Source organism: Pholis gunnellus, assembly GCF_910591455.1.
Source record: "Pholis gunnellus genome assembly, chromosome: 7".
NCBI classification, from domain to species: domain Eukaryota; kingdom Metazoa; phylum Chordata; class Actinopteri; order Perciformes; family Pholidae; genus Pholis; species Pholis gunnellus.
The window spans coordinates 18173523-18197518 of record NC_136533.1 but is presented as its reverse complement, the minus strand read 5'-3'; the positions used below and the strand labels follow the sequence as shown (position 1 = coordinate 18197518).

General features: G+C 44.4%; 1 protein-coding gene across 3 annotated transcripts in view; it reads left to right on the top strand.

The window, feature by feature from the left end:
• Positions 1-23996, top strand: part of srgap1a (SLIT-ROBO Rho GTPase activating protein 1a) — a 75570-nt gene that overhangs the window by 8951 nt on the left and 42623 nt on the right. For all 3 annotated transcript variants that reach the window (XM_079163794.1, XM_079163792.1, XM_079163793.1), the window contains exon 2: positions 19408-19603. In XM_079163794.1, coding sequence (XP_079019920.1) covers positions 19408-19603 — 196 coding nt within the window. The remainder of the gene's footprint in view (positions 1-19407; positions 19604-23996) is intronic.

Below are 23996 nucleotides of genomic sequence, written 5' to 3'. Positions count from 1 at the left end.
GCAAAGAGGAGTTGGACAAAGTTTTCCGTGGTCTCCGCTCTCAGCTTATCAGCCTCACAATGGAGGCTCATTGTGGGTTACAGCAACAGCAGCAGGAGGAGGAGGAGGAGGAGGAGGAGGAGGAGGAGGAGGAGGCCCAAGCAGAGTGAGCAGATCTGAGCCGCCCCAGGCAGAGCTTTCCTCCACCCTCCTCCCCCCGAGATGCAAACAGGAGCTATAGCTGCAGTTTCATCCACGGATATGTGGGGTGCTTGGAAATAGTAAAAAAAAAAAAAAAAAGGAGCCATGTACGGATAAAGATGTCAGCCATGCTCCTCCCCTACTCGCTGTGTCCCACATGGAGAAAGTCTCCGTTCTCTGGCTGCGTTATGTCCTTTCTCACTCGCTCAGATTCTGAGCTTCAAAGAGTTTCTCCTTGGCTAACGGCTCAAGTTAAACCGTAAGATAAACTAAAGGTGAGCGATGACGATGTTATGTACGCATTTGTGAAGCTTTTACATTCCCTGAAAACTCTCAAAGCTGCTACACAATGTTGGTCAGCCATTTCTATAAATATCACAATAATGTTTATTGTCATGAGACCTCATGTCATGCGGTTATTATGCAATAGATGAAACGGATTTCTCTGTATCTTCTTCTTGCACGTGGTTTACAGTCAGATGAGGGAAAGGATTCCGAGTGTGCTAGCACGCTTACACATTCTACTCAGGTCAGTTCATATTAGAGGTGGATAAGTAAAAGGCTACTGACGTGCGACTGCTTCTGTCCTCTCACTGAGCCCCTGCTGGCAGCCTTCTGTCCAGGACAACTTGACCCCCTGGTCCCTAAACCACTGACCTTTGCTCCTTGACCTGAATCCTCAGACCACAGCTCTGCCAACTCTGTTCAATTAGATTGATGTGCCCGTTGTGCTGCTGACAGCAGGGATCACGGATGCCCGTCGGCCATTCAAACGAATAATTAATGAGCTTTTTAATCCCATGTCTTTCCGTTAGAGATTTATACTCTTATGTGCACCTTAACTGCAAAGTAACTGGCAAACCTGTTCCTGGTAATTATAACTTCTTTTTCTTTCACCAAATTGTGCCAATTCCTTGTGTTTACTGTGGCACAACTCTGACGTGTGGATGATTGCAATGAACAGACGCTTGACCGGGAGGAAAAATTCGGCAAATTTAAGGTTTGTTTTTTTTGTTCACTGCTTGCTCTCTAGATAATCTCATTCACAAATACACTCTTTCTCTTTACACTAGTCAGGAAGCTGACAACATAACTTCAATAATTATTACAAGTCCGCCCCCAGTTCTAGTTTTGATACCAGTGATTTTGCCCCTGGTTAATCCACATACAAATTAGCATAACAGATTAATTTAAGGTGTCTGTCACAACACCCGCCTACTAATTGTTGTGATGATGTCTATATGAGGACATCCTGTGAAGGAGCTGGCCTGGCAGAGCATGGTGACACTGCAAGTAGCTGCAAATCTTTGTCGTGTCGTATCTTTTTCTGCTGGATGTTTTTAGGTAAAGATGAAGTGAAGCGTGTTGCTCTCTGCAAGAACTCCCTGCAGACTCCCGACAGCCTGTTTTGTCAAAGCTTCATAGGAGTGGCATTAGCTGCAAAGCAAAGTTAGTTTTTAGGATCCGACTGGTCTGGAAATAGAACGAGCGCGACACTGTCCTGGTCTGCCCCTCTTCTCATAACCCTAAGTAGAGCAAATCCTATCTGACACAAATGGTCATGAAGAAAATAGTACAGAGGACACTTTTTTAAAAATCTCCTTCTTAATTCTAGATTGTGATCTGCACTTGGAGCAGGATGGCAGAAATTGCTGGAGCACCGTTGTAGTAGGGGGAATACGATTGTTTCGAAGTGTGTGTGTGTGTGTGTGTGTGTGTGTGTGTGTGTGTGTGTGTGTGTGTGTGTGTGTGTGTGTGTGTGTGCGCGTGCGACTTGCTCAGTCAGCTGCCCAGCATAGACGCACACTGTGGGCATGCCTCATAAATCTTACTTTTTAATCAGGCAGTGTGGAGGAAGCTACCGTCTCCCCTGGGGTCCTGTGATTTGTCCCGGTTAATGGCGTGTCACAGGGGTGTGATGCATGGCAACCTGGCTGGGTGTGAGACACATGCACGACTGGACTGTGGTCTCTCTCACACACGCATACACACACACACGCTTAGGAAAGTATGGCCTCTATCTCCCGGCTCTGTGGGGGACAGAAAAGAGAAAGCCCCAGTCTTGCTTGCCATAGTGCAGAGAAACAAAGGGCAGTGAAAGCTGATCTGTCTGTTCTTTTCTTCTCCCTCCCTCTTTGTCCCTCACTCTCTCACTCTGAGCAGCTGCCCTCAGGTCGGTTCACATTTTTCTGGCCGCGCTGGGCTCAGATCTCGAGGTAATCCGAATGCGTCGGGTGGATCTGTGTGCCGTTGCCCCCCTGCAGGCAAAACCGGTGTTGGATTTCACCTGTCCAGGCTTGTCAAGTTTGTGTTCACGCAGGGACGATGACAAAAGCCTTTAATGAGATATTTCTGACAGACATTTTTCCAGTGGATGACGTGTCCTCTCTCTCTCTCTCCCTCTGAGAGCCAGACTGAGAGCCTGCTCACAGAGTCAGCCCCTGGTACTTAGAAAAGTGGGAGCGGATCGGCAGTTAAAACCTCCCTGAGGGCAGGTCGGAGGAGATAACAGCACCTAACTCTCTGTCACTTCCTCCATATTGGCTTCCACTATAATTATCTGGAAATTAGGTCTTTGTGAAGCCCCCCATCATTCTTTCCATGTGTTGTGTGTGTGTGTGTGTGTGTGTGTGTGTGTGTGTGTGTTGGAGCTGGTCATGTTGGCCTTTGGTGCCCTGTGAGGAAGGGGGGTGCGGGGCTGTCACTTGTGTGGACTTCCTCATTCTCACTGCTTTGGCTGCTTTGTGAGAAATCAATCCCTGCTGACTGTGACTCTGACAAGAGGACTGATGAGGCCTCAGACTGCAGAGCGGGACACTCGGCCTGAAACCGGAGTGAGGGGAAAGACCAGGCCGTCATTTGAGCTACGTCCTTTTCAGCAGAGAAAAGACCTTTTCGAATGATCAAACTACACACATTATGCTTTTAAAGGTCACATAATGTTTACCATCTTAGCTTAAACATAACATTCCGTCACTACTGCACGGGGAAGTTGCAAACACACATTCAAGTTTCAGGGCGTCAATGCTAAAACCTCCGTGTTTGTACAACTTGAGTTTCTCTTTGCTCTGTTGCTCTGTTGTTTGAGGGTGCGATCCTCAATGTGACATAAGCGTGTAATCATCCTGCCCGTTTGGGCTCCCCCCTCCTTCGTCAGGTGAGGCTCTCTCAGGTTGACCTTAGGGTCTGAGAAGAGGAATGTGGAGCAAATATTTCTCCGTGCCTCAGTTTAAACATCCAAACTGGGCTGCACTGCGCTGAGCCGTCTCGATGGAGGCAGCCTCATTATTATGCCCTCGCAGTGCGGCTTTGGCCTTAACAGATGTAGTTGCGTCAGACTGAGAGCAAAAATCCTCCTGCACAGCGTTAAATTCCCTCTTTCTTTTCAAGTTTGCTTCGAGCTGTCAGTTTGGTTAGTTGCAGCTCAAGGAACACGGGGTTCTACTTAATATTTTGTTCGATTCTGGGAGATGTTTGAAACTTGCATGATAATGATTGTAGGCTTTAGATGGTCCCTCTTTTTTTGGGGCTCTGATGATTCATTCACAGCCCTTAAACAGCCATTAAAAATGCACGTGTGCATATTTGGTGGAACTCTGGAGTGTATCATATCAGCACAAGTAGAACTCTTTGATTTTAGATTATGCTTTGAAGTTTGGCTCTCGGCAAAATTTCTGCGGCGGTTTCCTGTGGCTGTCGGAAAAGACCCTCCACAGATGTCTGTGTTGGTGGAAATCAGCTTAAATATACTTTTCTTCTCGACTCAGCTAATTATGTTGCCTTTTAAATTCAACAAAATGTCTGTTCATTTAGTCATGAACAAGTGATATGTATCCATCCGTCCACAGTATCATTACATCAGTTAATCAGATTTGGCTTTGTGCGCGAGTGTGTTCACAGCAGGGGAGTCCTTTCCTCTTGTGTATGTGAAATCATTCTTTAGCTCTCAGGCAAAGCCCCCAACACCACTATCCTCCACCTGCCCTTAATTCCCTACCCTCAATCTTCAATCCTAGCTTTAGCTCACCCATCCATGCACCTCATTACGCTCAACCCTCAACCCCCGTGCCCTCAATCCCCAGCCTGTGACCAAAGTCACACTGATGCTCCTCCTCTTGACATTCAGACTGAGTTTAGATGCCGATGGACCAGGTCATGATGCATAGAGGTCATGCATGAGTCTATGTAGTCTGTGATCAGGCCCGGTTTAGTTCGGATGGAGCAGCAGGTCAGGTCTGGACACTTCTGGAGGTGTTTTGAAAATCAAAACATTTTCTCTGCAGACATATGAAAATGGTTTGCGGCATAAAATGCTGCAAATATGTACGACAGTAAAGAAGCCCCTCAGCTCAACTGTTCTACTCATCAATGCTCCTCCAACTCTCAGGATCCCTATCATCCTCCACTGGTCAAGATTTGTGAAATCTTGTTGTAAATATTGGTAGTGGATCGGTAGTGGCAAACTATTTTCTTGCATGGTAATTATAAAAATGACAGTGTAAAGTATCATTTCCGTCTTTGAATCAGATGGAGGTACAGTGTCGTAGCTAAACCTAGGTGAGGGAGACAGATGAGCTAAATAGAAACTAGAACAGACTTCATCTGACCCGGTTGGCTCCAGCTCTGCCGTTCTTGTCGTGGGACGGCAGCTGTCCGGATCCGTCAGGTGTGTGTGGGTGACCTGCCTTCATCCTGACACCCCCCCCGTCCCCCGTCCCACTGAGGTGAAGTCATCCCCTGTACACAGAGATGACCGCATAACTCGTGACTTGGGTAACCTCACTGGGAACCGCTGTAGAACTAGCTTTCAGTTTAGTATTTGTGGTTTACGTTGTTAACCATATTCAGCAGGTTTTAGCCATGACACTTACCAACATCTAGTAAACGGGGTTGGACGCCTCGAAGCTGACTGAGGCGTTTGATTCAGCTCTGTGAACAGACTCTAACCTTGAGGCCCTGTTGAGATCTAACGAAGTCCATTTTGACTCTTCTTTCAGTGTTCTCAGTGTACTAATACTGAGATTACACTTTGCTTCATTATTATCTCAATAACCACATTTATTCCCACTCTCGGTTTAATAAAGACTGTATATTTTAGTGCGTTTGAAAGACCACGCTTCTATTCCTCTTCCCTTCCTGCCAGAGATCAGGCTCCACATTCCCCAGAGTGAATATGTTTACATGAGGCTGAAGTCGTCTCCAAGAGCACATTATTTCAGCTGTCACTACTTTGAGCACCAGGTGTGAAAAGATGAACTGTTTTTCCTCAGAGGAGTTTGGGGGAAGATTCTGCTTCTTGTTCAATGTTTTCAGCCACGTTTAGAATCAAGAGGAGCGATGCGTCTCGGTTGTTGGTGATTTTCTTTATCCTGTCCCTGTTGCCACTCTTGGCTCAACCAGAGCTGGTAGCTGGCTATGGTTTTATTGCTACTCCATCTTTTTACCCTTTATGCACAGCTACCTATACGATAAGTTGAACAGCTTACTTGATTTTGGCTCAGTTAATATCACTTTACTGTATTCTTTTGCATCATTATGGGACGTAAATGTGTCCTTCACAATACTCTACTGCTGCCGAACCTCTCTCTTGACCTGAGAATCCAATTGTCCCATCATTTATTCACACAGAAAAAAATGGTAAAGATGACAGATATACAGACCGAGAAGAAGACATTCAAATGACTCACACAGACACACGCACACACACCACTGAACAAACATTAATGCATCCTATTAACACTCACAGGGCTGCCACACAAAGATGCTGCTGTGTTCTACTTAGTCTAATTTAAAGGCATTACCCATGTAATCAGTACTGCCTGTGTGTAGACACAGTGGGGTTTGTAAAAGTATTTTTAGATGAGGCTGACTGGTCTTGTGTGTCCGTGTGTGGCGCGTGCATAGAGTATGCATAATATGACAAAAACTTTCAGCTGTGCTTTGTCTCAGCCAGCTGCTCCTTTGCAGATAAGTCATTTTCTATCTTTTTTGACCTTGAAAGTAGCCTTGTGTATTTTAAACTTGCCCTTGACTAATCACAGTTTTTAAAGTCATCTTCATGGGATCCATGTTGTGCTTTTCTTTCGGAGGCTTCTTGTTAGAAAATGTAGTTTTAAATTCAATTTGGGGAACTTTTTTCAAGAAGAGAAGAGTCTCCTCTAGTATTTCTCAGATTTACAGATTAGCTAAAAGAGAACAGATGGAGGCTTTTGTATACTATCAAGAAAACACCCCATTGTTTGTGAAGTGAACGTCAAACTGTGCAGTCCTGCTAACTTTCTATTGAACTCTTTTCCCACCAAGGAAATTGATTGATACACCATGCAGTAAAGTTTCAGTCTGTCTGCATTGTTAGTGCACCATTTGTAAGGGTCAATAAAGTGCCTTCCAAAGCGCTTTATTGTACCAACTGTAGTTAATTTTAGTCAGTTTATTTAAAATATATATGGAAGTATTTACCTTAGAACAATGTTCCTCTGACATTTTTCTTGTCAAAAATAATTGTACAGCCTTCCCCGCAGTCTCAACAACACACTGTGCAACTCCTTTTTGTCAGAATTTACCAGAGCCCTCAGTCTAACTGTTTTTCAGCTAATAACCGTCCGTGTGCCATTTTTGCCTCGTCTCCCCGTTTCTCTTGCTCCCTCTCTCTCCCCAGCGGGCTTGCAGCACATGCCCTTGCTCCTGGAATTCCAGGCCTGGTCCTGAATAGTATGGTTGTTCCTGCTGGCTTTACCCTAGCAAAGGCCCAGAAACCACACATCCTGCGAGGTGCTGTTTTTTTTGTGGCAGGGCGAGAGAAGGAAAACACGGGAGCGGAGGGCGATGTTTTTTTCTCCGCTGTTTAGTGGATGCAATACAAATCACGAAGGAGCGGCTGATGTTTTGCCCTGGATTCAGGGTATTTGTGATCCCCTCTGATGTCTGCACTAATGTACTCCTCTGTGGAAGGCTGAGGTCGGTCGTCGCTCTTTCTCTCTCTGGCAAACACGTGCAGGCCGTCCAGAAGTTGTCATCAATCACCGACTCAACCACAGGAAAAAAAGAGCAGGAATGAAACAACATATCGGTTCAGATAAATCTTTCCCCTCCCTACTGTAGGTCAATCACCACATACACAATATGATTTACTGACTATACATACATACAGACTGTTGTGTTATGACCTTTTGGAAGAAATAGGCTCCATATGTTAGTATGTTGCCAGAAACTGTCCTGTGTCTGTTATTGTTAAAGCAGTAGAGGTAAAGTTGCAGTGTGGACTAATTTAGACGTGTCGTTTTCTATTAGCCGGTCTACGGTTGGTAGCACTGGTCATTATTCTGTCGGTCCACCACTTTGAAATAACATTTATCAGATGGATTGCTATGAATTCTGGTACAGATATCCATGTTGTGGGGTGAATCTTTTGGTGAGCCTCTGACTTTTATTCTGGTGCCACCAGCAGCTCAAAGGTTTCACTTTTCCAATGAAATATCTCAACTTTTATACGCTGAGTCGGCACAGAATTTGTTAGACATTTGTTGTTCCAAAACAATGCATTCTTATGAAAAAGGTCATTCTCCTGACTTTAAGCACAACCACAGGGTCTACTTATTATTACTGTCACTAAACACTAGCCTTGAACTATTCATAAATACTGTTTTCATCCAGATGTTCCCTGTTTCACACGGTGATAGTGCAGGCTGTGACTGCATGACAAACCGTGATTAAAGCTCAAACCCAGAGTAGCTTGCTTGTTACTTTATTGCTGTCTTGTGTTATTTGTGTTTCTGTTTGTTTTCTTACAGCCCGGGTTTGAACTTGCTCCTGCATTAACATATTTTTGAAGTTCACAGCCTCCCTTCATCTTCTGATCTTTTCTTGGAGTCATTAAAAGACGGATTAAGTTAATCACAGGCCTGTCTTTTTGCTGGTATTTGTTTTCATTAAGTCGACAGATGCAATATCTGAGCATGAGAAGGAGAATGAAAAATAGCCCCCAGGTAAGATTCCCCTTCCTCCACTGAGGTAATATGTAGGATTCGTTTAAGAGAGACGCCCACTACCTGAAAGTTTCTGATATGTGATGAAGGGGCACATTGAGGACGGTGTTCATAGTGTGTAGTGAGGCTTTAAAAGTCATCTCTGTGAGACTGGGACCAGTTTCTCTCAGCTTCTGAGCCGGCGGGCTGTTCTAACCTGGATGTCAGCACTCAGCATAACTGTAGCTTCTTAGTCTCTTGCATGGTATCCTTCATCCAGTATTTGTTGTCCAGCGTATGGACACAAAAAGGAAGCTCTGCCACATCAAATGAAGAGGTTACAACGTGCATTCTTCTTCTTCTTTGGTTGTATGTTGGCTGGGTGGTCCAGCTTTGTCTGTGACACCTCAGCTGTATCTGTGTACAGTCACCTCCTCTCCCACCTATACTTTCCTCTGGCCCATCGGTGCCACAGTGTCCCGACTGTGGCAACACGTCGTCAACCCAAGCAGGCAGCGGCTCCAGCTGGCTGCGGGCCACAGATCCGGTTGTCTGCCCAGCTCTGGTGTCTCCACGCTGCCGCATGGGAAGACGGACAAAAGAACAAGCCTTTTTAGAGTAGAGGTGGACATGCTGTGTGAAAGAAGGCCGATGTACAAACACATCAGGGTTATAGACAGACAGACAGACGGATGGCGTAGGAGGGCAGCTATAGATGGTCTGGATGGGGACAGACAGATGGACAATAGAGGCAGTTAGGGCAAAAGGCTGACTGCATGAAGACAAACATTCAAACAACCAGGGATGCATCCGAGCACTGAACTCATCCATTGTTGGTCCATTCACATGCTAAAGTTTTATATTTAAGCTGCAGTTGGTAACTTTTATAAAGATTACTTTTTTTAAACCGTCATTATATCTTGACGAGGGGTGCACAAAACCCACTGTTTGAGGTTTTTTTTTGCTGTCAATTGTTATTTTTACAGATCCTCAATCAGCCTTATCGACCATTACGATCGTTTTTGTTATTTTGTTCGTTATAGACTTTCACCACCCCCGATTTTGTAAAATTTCTTACCAAAAATACAATTTTACAAGATTTACTAGCTCATCTATCATTATCAGGGATCAGTGACTAGAAAGCATGAATGCTGATCGATTAATGATCAGAGGTAAAACTTTATTTCACACTTTGATGGTGAAACTGTGTAATTAATCTAGGGTTCTACACGAGACGGATGATCTGTGAAAGAAGTTCTGGTTCCTCTGCTTCTTTTAGTGCTCCTAATGGCATCTGTAGATTCCACCACGCCTGAAGCAAAAACAACCAGTCTGCTCACAGTTCACTGCTGGTGAACTGTGATCCAACTGTCAAACCAGGCAGAGCTGAGCAAATATGAATCAAGATTCTGTGACTGCGTAGCCAATATATCACATCAATTGTGTTCAGTGACATATTTTAGTGTTCTGTGTAGCTGCAATATGAGAAAGCTCGCTCTGGCCGGTGGGCAGGTTCTTTGTTTGGGCTTAAATGCTTACAACACGTTGGCCAGGTGTCAACCTTTCTCGTTTTTTACAACTAAACAGTGTGTATCTGCTTGTTTTCTCTTCTTTTAATATACATTTTGAGTTCTGAATCTGAAATACACAGAGGTAAAGACAGAAATAAGCAGCGTAGCTGGAGGGCAGACCGTGGCAGCTCTGAGTGCCGTCTGAACCCGACCTGAGACCAGACTGTCCAGTGTGTGGGGGAGGAAGACGGGTCAGAGAGCTGAGGTCAGCAGATCTACGGGAGAGCAGACAGCTCGTTGGTAATAGAGCTGTCCAATAGATTTGTCTCCACCGCTGGAAATGTGTCCGTACTCTGGTCTGCACACCTGCAGTGTAACGTGCTCGGCCCCCACACAGGTGCACACTCTACCCCCTCTACCAGCCACACTGTGTGACTATTCATGTATACGCTCGCTCTCTCTCCTTCCCGCCTCCTTGGGGCCCACGAGGAGGGAGGACATCCACAGTCTCTTAGAAACAAACCCCACCTTCAAACGCTTTCCCCCGCAGGCCACATAACTGCTCTTCCATTCTTCAGGTTCATCTCTGAGTTTGTAATATTCAAGTCTCTGCCAGCACGCTTCAGTTTTCCATTTGTTTACTTCGAGGGGAAGTAAACATTCCCTAAAGATAAAAGCTTGTGCTCCTCCGTTCCAGATGTTTCTCGTGTAACACCCTCTTTAAAGGCACTTTCATAGTATTGTTACCTCAAACAAACATCCCAACTGTAAGAGCCGTGGGCCTGCCCGGCCAAGTCTTCTGCATGAGGTTAGCTTTGTTGAAAATGAGAGGCTGACTGGCTGTCTTGACATACGAGCTTCAGCCCCCTTATCTCTTCCATCACTAATACCCCCAAACAAAAGGACAAAGGCAGGCCAGATACAAGGCGAGGTGTCGCTTTTCATTTGGGGAAAAAACACAAATGGTCAGTACATCTGAGGTGTATGTTCTATGTAGTTTTCTAAATGTTAGTTTATGGACTGGCCTTTTAATTTAAAACAAGAGGGCCTTTGCTGGTGTTCGGTGTACAGATTATGTGTCTTTATCTTTCTTTCACACACAAGCACCCACACCGGTCTCTTCAGAGCAGCTGGGTCTAGAGATGAATGAGAGAAGTGGGTGAGGTCTGACCAAGAGCCTGAAAGAGATCAACGTATTTCTCACAGATTCTCGTTTCTCTGATGTTGAGCCACACAGATGTAACCGCTTCCCGTCCTTCTTTGCATTACTCGTCCACATTTGTATCATCCTCTGTGTTAAAGTGAAGCAGCATCAATCATTTAGTCACTCGTTCTATTTGGGATATTCTGCCAAAAATCTATTTATTTTTAGTATTCAATTCTTTGTCTCTCTGTGCAGGCTCTGAAAAAGTTTTAGTTTGCTTCGTTGCAGAGGACAGCAGCTGTGGTCTGCTTTGATTCACAGCCGTTACAAAAGGATTCCACTGGTGACCCAGAGTTACAGCAAAAAAAGAAAGAAAGAATAAGCAAATTGTCCATAGAAAACTTTTCAAAGAGCTTCTGTTGTATAAAGGCCTCGCCACAGCAGTATTTAACAATTTCCCGAATCAGTCGATTCGCTTGTGAAGGCAAAGTGCATTTGCACAACGTTTTGATCTTAATATTCAGCTTTGGTGACCTTTTGACACACATTTATGCCAATGACCAAAAGCAAGCCAGCTTCACAGTGCTGACAAAAAAAAGAGGAATGGTTGGCCGGCCGTTATAAGAGAGGAGTCAACAGTATGAATATTTGTTGCTCAATAAACATACTTAGCCAAGAGTATTAGATTATACTGCAGGAGCGACGTGAGAAGTCTTTTAGGGACATTTTGAGACACATTTCTTGTTTGCATGACTCCATTGTTACTCCTGTGAACCCAAACAGACTTTATTTCTGCTCTTAGGGAACGAGCCAGCTCCAGACTTTTTGGACCCACCTTAAAAACCCGAACAGACTCACGCAAACACACGTCCAGCCACTCAAACCCGGGCCGGTCCGCTGGACTGGTGCTCGGATCAAACACAATGTCGAGATGTTAACCAGCAGCTGAACAAACAGCTCAGCCTTCTCCCAGCATTCAGCTCCTCACTTTATTTAGTTTGGATCAAAATGATGGTCCTCACAGGCCACCGTAGTGTCGGCGGTGATTGATCTCTCTCTCCCGCTCGCTGCAGGCCTCCCCGTCTTTGGGGGTGTTGCCTTAGCAACCGCAGCTTTTTTGGCTCATACGCCATTTGGCAGAGCTGAATCAAATTCGCGGAGATTATTACATTTCACTCATTGAAATTACACATTTAAATATTACGTGTGTGTGTGTGTGTGTGTGTGTGTGTGTGTGTGTGTGTGTGTGTGTGTGTGTGTGTGTGTGTGTGTGTGTGTGTGTGTGTGTGTGTGTGTGTGTGTGTGTGTGTGTTGAGAGAAGTAGCGCTTACGTTTGTCCATGTCAAAGGAAATCATGCTTTAAGTCAGCTAGTAGGAGCTCCTAGTCTCCCCATCCTTAGCTGTTTGTATGGATGTGGCAGCAGTGACCAACAAACGAAGCTGCTAGCGCAGTTAAGCTGTAAAACGCACCTCTTGTAAGTCACTTCACACGAGGAGCCCCGCACTCTATAAAATATCCCAGAGCACATTGGTTCAGCTCACAGTGTTTGAGAGAAGCAGAGGATTGTGGGCCAGGCTCTTTTCCACTGTGATTTAACGGTCGTTCCCTGGATCACAGGAGCCTACAGTCCACTGGGGCTCTCTCTGCGGGTTTGGAAGCTGCTAACATGTCAGTCAGATGTTGTAATGGGGACTACGTTGCCAGTTCTGTAACATTTGAGATAAAATGCTTGAGCAAAGCTGGCAGTATGCTGTGTGTAGTTTGGCTGTGCTTGATGTGATCGGAGAGAATCTGTTCAGCCTGGTTGGCAAGTCGGCATACCTTCAGTCATAACTGACAGCTTTATTTAGACCGAAAATGGGCTTTGTGACAGTTTCAGTGCTTTATGTTTCATCCCAGACAGAGCAGGCGTGTTGGTAGATAGGAGACATTGGTGTTAGTAATTAAATCTCAGTAGTAGTGATGTAATCAACAGAGGAATCAGTGACACATTCTAGCAGTCATGCCCAGATGTAAGGCACAGGGTCCGGTACGGTCCAACAGCGTCTGACATACCAAGCACATGACCAGTTTCCTACTGGTCCCACCAACGTAATGGAGTCATTACACGTCCTCCTTCACAAGGATGCCATGTGATGCCTATAGCTTTAGTCACTGCACGATGAGGTGTGAGTAACTCACTCATAGGCCCCTAATGAGTCAGGATGTCAACGTCTCTCGTCAGGGAGGCTGCAGCTAGCATGCTAGTGGTCATGTGACCAGTGAGCGCTAGTGCCAGTGAGCTGCTGTTAGCTTGGAGGCCGCTATTGACTGAGGGCTTTGGCTCAATGTTGTTTTTGAGTTTTCATAAAAAGTGGTGAAATGTTTCTGTTTTTAAAATGTTTATTGACAAATTACATTCGCTGTCCTTTTTTACTACAGTGCTTGATCTGGACCTCCATTATTGTGACCAAGCAACAACAATGTAATATATAATATAACCGATAAAACTAATTATAGAATACTGATCTGATGATTGTGTGTTGAGCTTGAACCCACGTGTACAACGTAAGTAAGGCAAATGTCCAAAATCTAGACATGAAACACAGAATGCAATCATGTATTGTCATATCTCCATGTGCTTCTTTTTAATTTAATTTGGTTTTAGATTACTCATTTTTTTCAAGAGCAGTGGTGTTGTCCTCCCCTGACTCTGGTTGGTCTAGTCACTTTTTTACAAGCTGTACGATCGTCTACCTCTATTGGTCAAAAGACACTTGTCAGTGTTCATGGTAGCGGTCCCTGAAGTGTCTCCCCAGCTGGTCCAGGGCCTGCCATGCGATGTGTTGGTGATAAAGCACTCCACGGCAGCTTAGTGGATCGGTGCTGGTAAAGAGTCGGTCACCCTGCTGGCCTTCAGTTCACATCCATCTGCCTCTCGTTAACGGAGTGGAGAGAGAGAAGGAACGGAGAGTTTCAGGTGGCGAGAGAAGACGAGGGGTGGACGGAGGTTCAGAGCGCTTCCAGAAGTGTGTTTGACATCTGGGATTGCTCCGGAATGAGTCTCATTATTGGGAGTCTCTTGAACACTGCATGCATGGATTGTGCTGGTAGCCTCATTGGCACAGGTGTGTGCCACGTGCTGCCGTAGGCATGAGTCCAACCTAATAACTCCCACATTCCTATCTGATTCCTCCTGCATGTTCCTTCTCTTTATTATCTAATCTCTTTACTATCTAAGCTCATTAATGTACTGACAACAAGAAGGCATTCTTCACAGGCAGGAATGCAAATGAATGTATAGTCTATTGTTTGAAAAGCTAAAAAAACAACTGATCCCTGGTCACCACAAGTCTCGACATAAAAACCAACTCACTGTGGAACAAGTCGTGCTCCGTAGAAGACAGCAACGCGGTAGGCCCGTCTTTTACCCATCAAATAGCTTGGCTGAACCTACTTTTTGTTTAATTTTTGCCATATGGCATCCATTTATCAAAGAAGCAAGATGATGAATGATTGGCCCGTATATAATTAAGTATGGCAGCAGAGCCTTGTTGGATTTATCGGAACACTCAAAAAAATGTCAGAGGAAGCTGTGCTGTAGATGCTCAGCTCCTTCTGGCATGTGATTCCCCTCCAGCTGTAATTGAAAGCTCGTGCTCCGTTAAAGAACCGATCGGCCATTTCGCAATTACCTTTGATGGTATTTATCCCGTCTTGTATCCTCCAGAAGAGGCACGGACAACTTCCCCCAGTCCCAGACCCGAGATGTGAAGCAGATGGTGGGGCTGGGCACCCCTTTTGCATCGTCCCTCCCCAGGCCTCAGCCGCTATTTCAGGTGCTGCTGATGTGGGGGCGCTGTGGTACGGCATGTCCCAGATAGCGGTTGGTTGGAGACTGTAATCAACGAGTAGAAACTAGAAAAGCTGAGAGTCTGTCGGTCTTTTATGGTTCCCATTGAGGAATACGAGAAACACTCGGCATAAATAACAGATGCTTTTTAGACAAACTGATTCATAGCGAGGTTAATTGGGAGCATCGGAGGGGAGCGTATTGTTGGGTTCAAGAGAGAAAGAAAGAAAGAAAACAAACATATCTGACAGTCGCTGAGTTGTTTTTACTGAAGCCCGGTTTCTCTCTTTGTAGGTCAACAACCTGGGTCAGTACCTATCCGGCTGACACAGCAATCTCTTTGACAATAGAACGGGCCTGTCTGGCAAATCAGAAGCCATTCTGAACGGCCACTTTGGACATATTTGCCACCATGAATGGGGTTATGGGAAGTATGCGATGTGGACTCCAAAGGAGCATTTTGGATAACATCCAGTTCAGAAACAAAAGGGTCTTTGGTCCAAACTGATCACCACAAAGATCCAAACAGCGCTCTCTCTTTGTCCACATCACGTGCACTCTGGGCCACATTGACTGGATGTCCTTCAGTCAGCTGGAATAGTTGCTGACAGCTTCATAGGCCACTGCTTTAATTCTGCAAGTCGCTGTCCGCTCATGTCAACGTGTACCGGATTATGGGTTTAAAAGTCCGTGGAGTTTTTTTGGCAGATTGTTTGCTTGAAATGTAACATTCGGTTATTATTTTTAGGCAGCATAACTCTATTGCTTCGTTCTGTGTGTCGTGTCATTTCTCAACACATTGCACAGGTGCTCTCATCTCCCCAGTTTGAAAGGGATCACAGAGGGCTTTGATGCCTACTCCACACACACACACACACACACACACATCCCTTGGCACAGAGGCCTCCACACGTGTTTACCATACAGATGACCTCAGAACGACAGGAATGCACCATGTATTAGTAGAGCGACACTCACTATGACAGTAAGATGGATCTAACTTTCGTTTCCTGTGGTTAGCTTTTCAAAGAGGAGGTCCTGTGTGCTGGTCTGGTCGTGTTAGTTCTCTAAAAAAACAGCTGATCTGGCAGGGGGTTTATATGAAGCATCAGTACGAGCAAACGGAGCTGTTTGGCTGTCTTCAAACACTGAAGTGACTTATTTATTCATTCAAAGATTTGCCTAATGGATTAGATAACTTCTCTTATGTAATTGTCGGGCCATAATCGAAGGCTAGGACGGCCAAACTACGGCCTGCTGCCAGTTTTTAAATGGCCCACGGTGAATTTAAAATGAACTACAATATGCCTTGCCCTATATCTTTCTAATATATTGTTTGTAAACGGCAGAGTTTAAACACCAGATATCGTCTTAACCTCTTGGTACAGAAACCAATAATTTACCATTTCTGCCTGTTCTGTTTGTTTCAGATTTACATCTTCTATTTGCATCGCAATCTTTTAATTGGGCCCTTAGGCCATTAATAATAATTAATATTGGTATTTGGCAATTTCTTCCTGTTTTAACTTTAATTATTTTCACATATTATAATATAAAGTGTGCAGTTAGGCCGTGCACTGTATTTAAGTTTGAACATATTGAATTCATTTAGAAGATACAGAATATCTTTTTGTAATATGTGGTTACACCAGTGAACGCCTGTAATGCCAAATGTTAAACTGTTTAATAGTATTGTGTAGTTATTTTGATACAAAACGCACTTACTATGGCACATGTAGAAACAGTGATTTTCTTGCGGTGTAACTGGTTGGAAACTACACATTTAGTTTGACCTGTGACTACTTATAATTGTATATTACCAACAGCCAAAAAAGCTTATTTTTATTTATTTTTTTATAAACCTCCTCTGATGATCACGGATACTATTATTTTGTTGTGTGACTCTGCATTGAAATTCACAATCAGCCGTCACAGAGAGCTGTAGGCGACAGAAAGTTTCCTTCTTAACATGCTGATGCCGGCATATTGAAAGCAGTTTTGAAAAGCTTAGATTTGGGTGAAAAAGCCAAAAGATAGGAAACTTAAAATAGTGAGACAAATACTGTGGTCATGACCCTGTTTTGACTCTGTTGTTGCAGCTGAATTTTCTTAACAGTCTAGTTTCAGGAAGTGACAGACCTGTCATTTTCTCTGACAGGTGGTTGCCTTTCAACAGGAATTCCTCCGTCCTTCAACTTGGTACTTCAGCTTCAACGGCCAGTGTTTGAGTTGGAAAATGAATGATTTAATGAGTTTCCGTGTGCAGTCAAGAATGTAATTGTGTTAAATGATCCAGTACGCTCCTTTGTGTCAGACCCACGGTAGCTTCGTTTTAATCCCCACATCCTCTGGAGATGGAAGCAATTGCGAGGTTCACCCATTCGTCATACAGACCTGGTGGACTTTAATGCAGTTCCAGTTAAAGCAGACCTCATTCTCAGTGCTCATTGTTGGCCTCCCAGTGTTGTTAACAGGCTGGTGTTCTTGAAGTGGAAGTTTTAAAGTTCTTGATTGCAGTCGACCCTCTGCTTTGCTGTTGAAATGCTCTCGTCCAGGTTATTGATGTCCGCGGTGCACTGTGAGTTTAACTGCTGTAATAAGCATTTTATTTAGATTCAGCATTGCTGAGACGCCTTCCTTTTGTCCCGTCTGTCTCTGTCTTAAGTGGTTTATATCCTCGCGGGTGCCAGAAGGAAGGAGCTGCTACTTACTAGACGTAAATCGTTAATTTATCAAGATTGTGAAAAGACTTAAAACTGATGAATGGAGCGGAGCCCGTTGGTAATTTGATTACTGCATTAGGGGCGCGTGCCCATGCACACACACACACACACGCAGCTCTCACCCGCCGTTGACTGGAAGCTTTCTTATTGAGTCAGCAGTAGATTGGCCATGAAGTAGCTCCACATCCTGAACAATTGATGGCCTTCCATAAAGGTTCTCAGGGATGTTTTGGCTTCCATGCGAAGGCATTTGTTGCTGTCAAATTGTCTCGTTAAATACTATAATAGTATACAATATCTTTGTTTCAGTCCACTTTACTTCCATATTAATTAGAGTATTCATTAAGCAGCAGGTTGATCCAGATTCCACTCGTTGTGGTTCCACTTGCTCTTGTTTAATGAAGTCTCTAGTTCCAGTGATGTTGGCTACATCATTGGAGGTTCACAATGGAAATCAGCTCGTCGTCCTTCATCATTTCAGCAGGTGGTCAGACTGCGTGCTATTGCTGTAAATAGAAAGGTGCACAATTACAGGAGCAACTGCACAAGCAGACCACAAACTGTAAGTTGGAAAACGTATGTTGCTAGCAGCGTGTGTCAGCGGTGACACAGATCTCAGTCATCAAAGGAGGAAGAATAGTCAGTGCTCAAATTACAGTTTATTAGTCACAAAAACAACCAAATTGTCTAATGTGGTCAGTTGAAGCCACTGGAGGACTGACGGACACTCAAGTGGACAAACGATAACGAGCAAGATCCGACTGCTGCGTTGTAACTTTATTCAGCTAATACTCCTGCACTGCACTTGGTTTTCCTCTTAAGAAAGGCGATCGATGCCTAAGAAATCAGATACTCATAATTCACTTTATTGAGGTTTGAATCTATTCTCAAACGGATGCAATATCCTCTTATGAGTTCTTGTTCTTATATTAATATACATATTAGTGTTTGCATTATCAATACCACACTGACTATAAGTGAGGACAATAAGAAGCACATTAAACTATGCCCTGAACCAATTATCCTCGTCCTGTTCTGCTGATCTCAGTATGGCAAAGAAACATCCATAAAGACCTTTTTATAATGGCACCTGGTCCAGGGAGTTGTACAAATAGTTTGGGAAGGCATGTTGCAGCCTTTAGTGTGTTTTTGTTTTTAAAATGAAGGATCTCTCTGTGCGCCTCTCTGTTGGTGTCTGTGTGGCTCTAAATCACCTCATTAATCTGTTTCCTCTGCTGAAGATGTCTGCCTTCCATTAGGACAAATCCATTATACATGGCCCTGGCCAGAGAAGACACAGAGATGAAACAAGTTGTGTGTGTGAGGTCCCAGTTTTCATGCTGAGGATTTAAATTTCAATGAGGGGCGCTCTGACAGGCGTGATTCCTCAGAAAGGACCTCAGAGGGTAATTTACCTGCAACTTGTTTAAGTGAGGCCTGCTGTCGCACCTCTGCTTTCATAAGTGGCTTGGGTTTTCAGTCACAGGCACTGATGTGTGTGTGTGTGTCTGTTTGACCCGCCCAGTGCTATAACTCTGGGTGTGTTGGGAATCAGGTTCCATTCGTCCTGGAGATATTTTCAACCTTAATGAAACACCTGAGACCAGTTATGTCAACCTCTGCTCTTTACATGCATTCAGAAGACCTATAACTGATAATAAGCTGCACTGGGCTGCTCTGTTGTACTGATGTCACATATACATACTGTACTGTGTCTACACGTCTTCCTGATTCTTTGTCTTTTAACCAATATATCTTTATATTTATCATGGTTGCGTGCTGATTTGTAAATCTGAGCTGTGCATTCGAGTAGTTTTGAGTGTTTTCAAATGTTAACAGTGGTCAAACCTGCGTCTGTTGCATTTACAACAGATAACTGCCACATTTAATCACCTGTAGCTAGTTGATGTCCATGTCCAGTTGGCCAAACTAAAACATAAAACTACAATCCTTATGCTGATGGTTTCCTTGTCGAAACAAAACTCTAATTTCTCATCCTCCAGCTTCTGGCTGCATCCTAATCTATTTGTTGTCTTCCTTGGTCTCCCTCAGAGATCCGGGCCCAGCTGGTGGAACAGCAGAAATGTCTGGACCAGCAGACGGAGATGAGGGTCCAGCTGCTGCAGGACCTCCAGGATTTCTTCAGGAAGAAGGCAGAGATCGAGATGGAATACTCCAGAAACCTGGAGAAGCTGGCCGAACGCTTCATGGCAAAGACGCGCAGCACCAAGGATCACCAGCAGTACAAGTGAGGAGACGCGTTTGTTTATGAGGTCATCGAAGCTTTTAGCCCATTATGTCTCAATGACTTAGCTGGAGAGCTTTAAAAAATGATCTATGACGTTTCACATGTGCCACAACACAGCACTGTATTGTACAGTGCGGTAGAATTTGCAGCAGAATCTCCGCTGTCACTCTATTGAAAATCACAAAACGCCCTTTCAATATAATATATTCAGTGCAATGTGTCTACATCTACATTTTGATACTATACTTAGGACATATTTCAGTTGCTACTGAAGGAGCATTTATTTTATATTTTATACTCTTGCCCTACTTGTGCATGCTCACTGAAAATAGAACAATGTTGCGGTGTCATTTTGAAAAAAGTATTCAAGAAGTGGAGGAAGAAACTAAGCCTTGAATTGATTTGGTCTTTGTCTCATAGACCTCATTTCATAACCTGGCTGAGGTACATATGGGGGGGGGGGGATGATCTAATGAAACAAGATTCTTCATCAAACTGATTAGAGGAAGTTGGTCTCCCTCCCTCACCACCTCTCTCCTGTCTTCGTGGTGCATCACAGCTTGACTCTGAGCCTTTTTGACACAATTAATAAGCGAGCTGTAGTTTTCGGCCGTATTACACTGTAGGAGTCTGCTCATGGGAAAAGCTGGCATTAGCATATTGTTTGAGCTTGTGGTGGGAATGAAAATACAACGTGTGTTTCTCCTCGCCGTCTGCAAATAGCCCTCCTGCGCTCTGTCTGCAGCTCCGATGGCTCTAGCAGCTGCGTGCGCTGGTGCAGGGACTCTGGTGTGGCGCTCTGTGGTTTTCATCGCGTGATGCACAGTCTGGTCACTTCATTCACAGGGTAAACATTTGGCAAGTGCCTAGGAGCATATTTCTTAAGTAAATACCAGACGTCTGAATAACATTAAAAACCTTCCTGTGGGTTTTAAATAATTTGGCCTATATTTTTATACTGGCATAAACGCCACACGTACAGTAAGGCTTCTGTGCTCTCCGTATTCTCTCCGTTGTTTTCATTGGACGGACTGTAGCCTAAAGCCACTATTCATATGACAGGTCAGCTAGGCGGAGCTGCAAAAAATGCTAAAGTAGCATTAAATGAGCAGCTAAACCCATGGGTAATTAGTCTAAAATAAACTGCATTCAAACGGGGGGCCGCTGCCATAGCTCTCAGTAGAGCTGCATTTCTTTAAATCTAGTTTACATAGCGGATATGAGACAAGCTGACAAGATGTCATTCTACCTTTCTAAGAGTGCATTAATGTACACAATGTGTACCATGTTTAGTTTGTTTTGAAGACTACAGTTCCTCTGTAGACAGCCACATGCATCCTCTCGATACACATCGAGTATTTTTTACAGCTGCCACGAAGACTCTTCTCCAGTAGGGTGTAACACAGATACAGGCCATGTTGCTACTGAAGGTACAACGACATGATCCCACACTGGCTTCCCACCAAGCTGCAAACATTGCCATTTGTGTCAGTTGGTGTTCATGAGATTAGAGCTGGGCCTCTGCTGCTGGAAGGGAAATATTTTTTTCTCCTGCGCCATAAATGCATTCTATCTCATACAGGTCTAAATCTGCTTTGCTCTCTCGTGCTCCTGCCAGCGTGGTAACGTTTTTTTGGCCCAGTAGGAGTTCAGCTTTGAGCCACCTGTTGGAGCGTTGCATTAGCTCACTGCTGGAGAGGAACTCACCTGGCTTCATGGGAAGTGCCCTTTGTTGAGCTGTACTTCAGTGAAGATGGATATTCTTAAAGACGCATTCTCGCTTATTTTCATTTTATTACACTCGTTTTGGAGGGAGATATTAAGAGCAGATTAACAATCTGATTCATATTTAAAGCGATGGCCTCAGAAAAAAGCCGACTGAGTCTCCTTTTTTATTAATAAAGCCTATTGCCTATGATAATATGTCCAGTGTAAACACACTACACACACTTCTCTAGTCTTTCCGACCACTCAAAGCGCTTTCACACTACAACATTCACCCATTCACACACCGAAGGCAAGGGCTAAGTGACACCTGCCACCAGACTATCACGTTCATACACCGTAGGCACAGCTAGGCAAGTGTCTTGCCCCCTAGTGTCTTTGCCACATTGAGAAGATACTGCTGTCTGTTCTGCTGCAGGTTCGTCTCCACTTGTTTGCAAAACAACATTTTAACAGCCGCGAACACGTCAAGCTTCCTGGACAAAAACACTCTCATCCTTTTAAGTAACATGTAGTAGACTGTATTTTTAACTGATGTGACTAGCGCTACATGAACTACATATGGAGAGAACTTTGTGTGTTTATTTCCTCTTCATTACCACCAGACGTAAAAAAAAACAACTACAAAGACTCCCAGTTAAAACTATAATGATAATTAGGTGCTAGAAAGTTGAGTCAGGAAATTCTACAAAGCACAAGCTGTTCAACATTATGTTCAACACGCAACATGTCTGTGTGAGCTGTTGATAAAGGCTTTCGGGCGGGATACATCAATGGGTTTGGATATAAATGGCTGTGAATGACCGCGAGGAAAAAGTTCAATTCTACTAGTGTCGTCCTATTTCCTTCCTGCGAGAAAACAAAACAACAGACCCACATCTCGGTGTCCAGGCCTCAGTGGCAGGCTGTGGTAGAGCCATTCATTCCGGTCTGCTATGTCCATTTGTGTTTCGGTGGCTGTTTGCACAACTCACACACGCACACACACAAAGGAACGAATGTGGGCAAACATTCTCCTCCGTCTCTCTCGCTCTTTCTTAAAAACACACTCATGCACTCACATGCACACAACCAAATACTGTATTATGCAAAGTTTGTTTAGGGAGGGACGTGGAGACGTTGAGCACATGAATCATTGAATTATGTATACTGCCAAGGAAGCGACTGCGATGATCTTAAATAGGCGCCTTTTTATCCTGAATTAAGTGTCTGGTTAAAGGACTTCCTGTCTTTGTCTGCGAGGATAAAAAGAAGCTGTAGAACATGCTGTGGCTGCATACTGTATACACAGCCAGACGTTACAATCTCCTCCGCATTCAGCTTGAGTGGCAAAGAATACAGTTGAATGAAGTTATTCACAGAACTACTTGATTAGAATTACTAATCAGGCTTTTGGCACCCTGCGGCTTGCTTTTCAATTTCCATCTTGAACCTTTCTTTACGTGATTTATTGGCCCGAATCAGACGAGCAGTGATCACTTTGCTTTGGTACAGTAGCAGCAACTGTACGATTACTTTGCAGGTGAACGCCAGGCACTGTGCTGCAGCAATGAAAGCCGCCACAGAGGTTCACTAATGGACCTCAGTCCTATCAGTGACTATCAGTCGGGCACTAGAGGACTTTGCCATTTTGCCTCCGATGCTGATAAGGGCTGCTGCTTCAATACCCTGCATACTGAAGCGGTGATTATCCTTCATTGTCGGCATCCTGCTACATATGATGACGTTTACTCGGTGACTCCTGGTTTTGAACTGCGTGAATGAACAGAACACAAACACACATTAATAGGAGCCAGAGAGTTGCTAACGAGTTATTTTTCCTCACTCGTGTCCGCCCCGTCCCGCTGTCCCCCCTGGACATTAGTTTCCTCTTTCATACCTGTGTTTTAGCCCCTCGGGGTACCGCCTGTCTGTCTGTGAGTCTGTCTGACCCAGTTCCTGCCCTGGCTGAGGGGGAAATGGTGACATTGAGAGATTTTCCTGCCATTATGAGGGCTAAGCAACTCCCAGAGGTTATTTTGTCGTCACGGCCTATGTCAGTCCCCTCCCCTCGTTTTCATGTGCTGTCCTCGTTTCACTTCAGGCCTCCGGTTTGTTTTAGGCTACAGCCACACGAATATGTTTTCGGTGCTTTAATACTCCCAAGTAGTTTGAGCGCTCGGTGTAAAACGTACCAAAAGATATGCGGAAATGTAGTCGTGTGGATGTAGCCTTGGTAGTTATGCGTCCTCAATCAAGTTATCTATTAAACACGTGACTGCTTTGGAAATCCAGGAGGTTATTTTATGCGCTTCTGCAGAGGCTCATGATGTGCGATGTCCAGCTTCATGTCAGTGGCCACCTGGATATTATGCATCTGCACATGCAAAAATGAGCATGCATTAATAAACACATATGCACACACACGCGTGCCATCTTCACATATCTAGATTCAGTGCCATGGAATGTAAGTATTGCACTCAACTGATACATAATGCAGAAAGGACTTATGGTCATTGCTCTTTGTGTGTGTCCGTGTGAGGCGGTGTCCAGCAGTCCCGCTGCTGTAGCTCTGGGTCTGCTCCACTTATTTTCTCCTTTTCTAGCCTTCTCTTTCATTGCACGTGTCCTGTAGCCCGGGCATCTTTTAGCTAAATCAGTTTTTTTTTCATCCACCAACTTCCTGGTG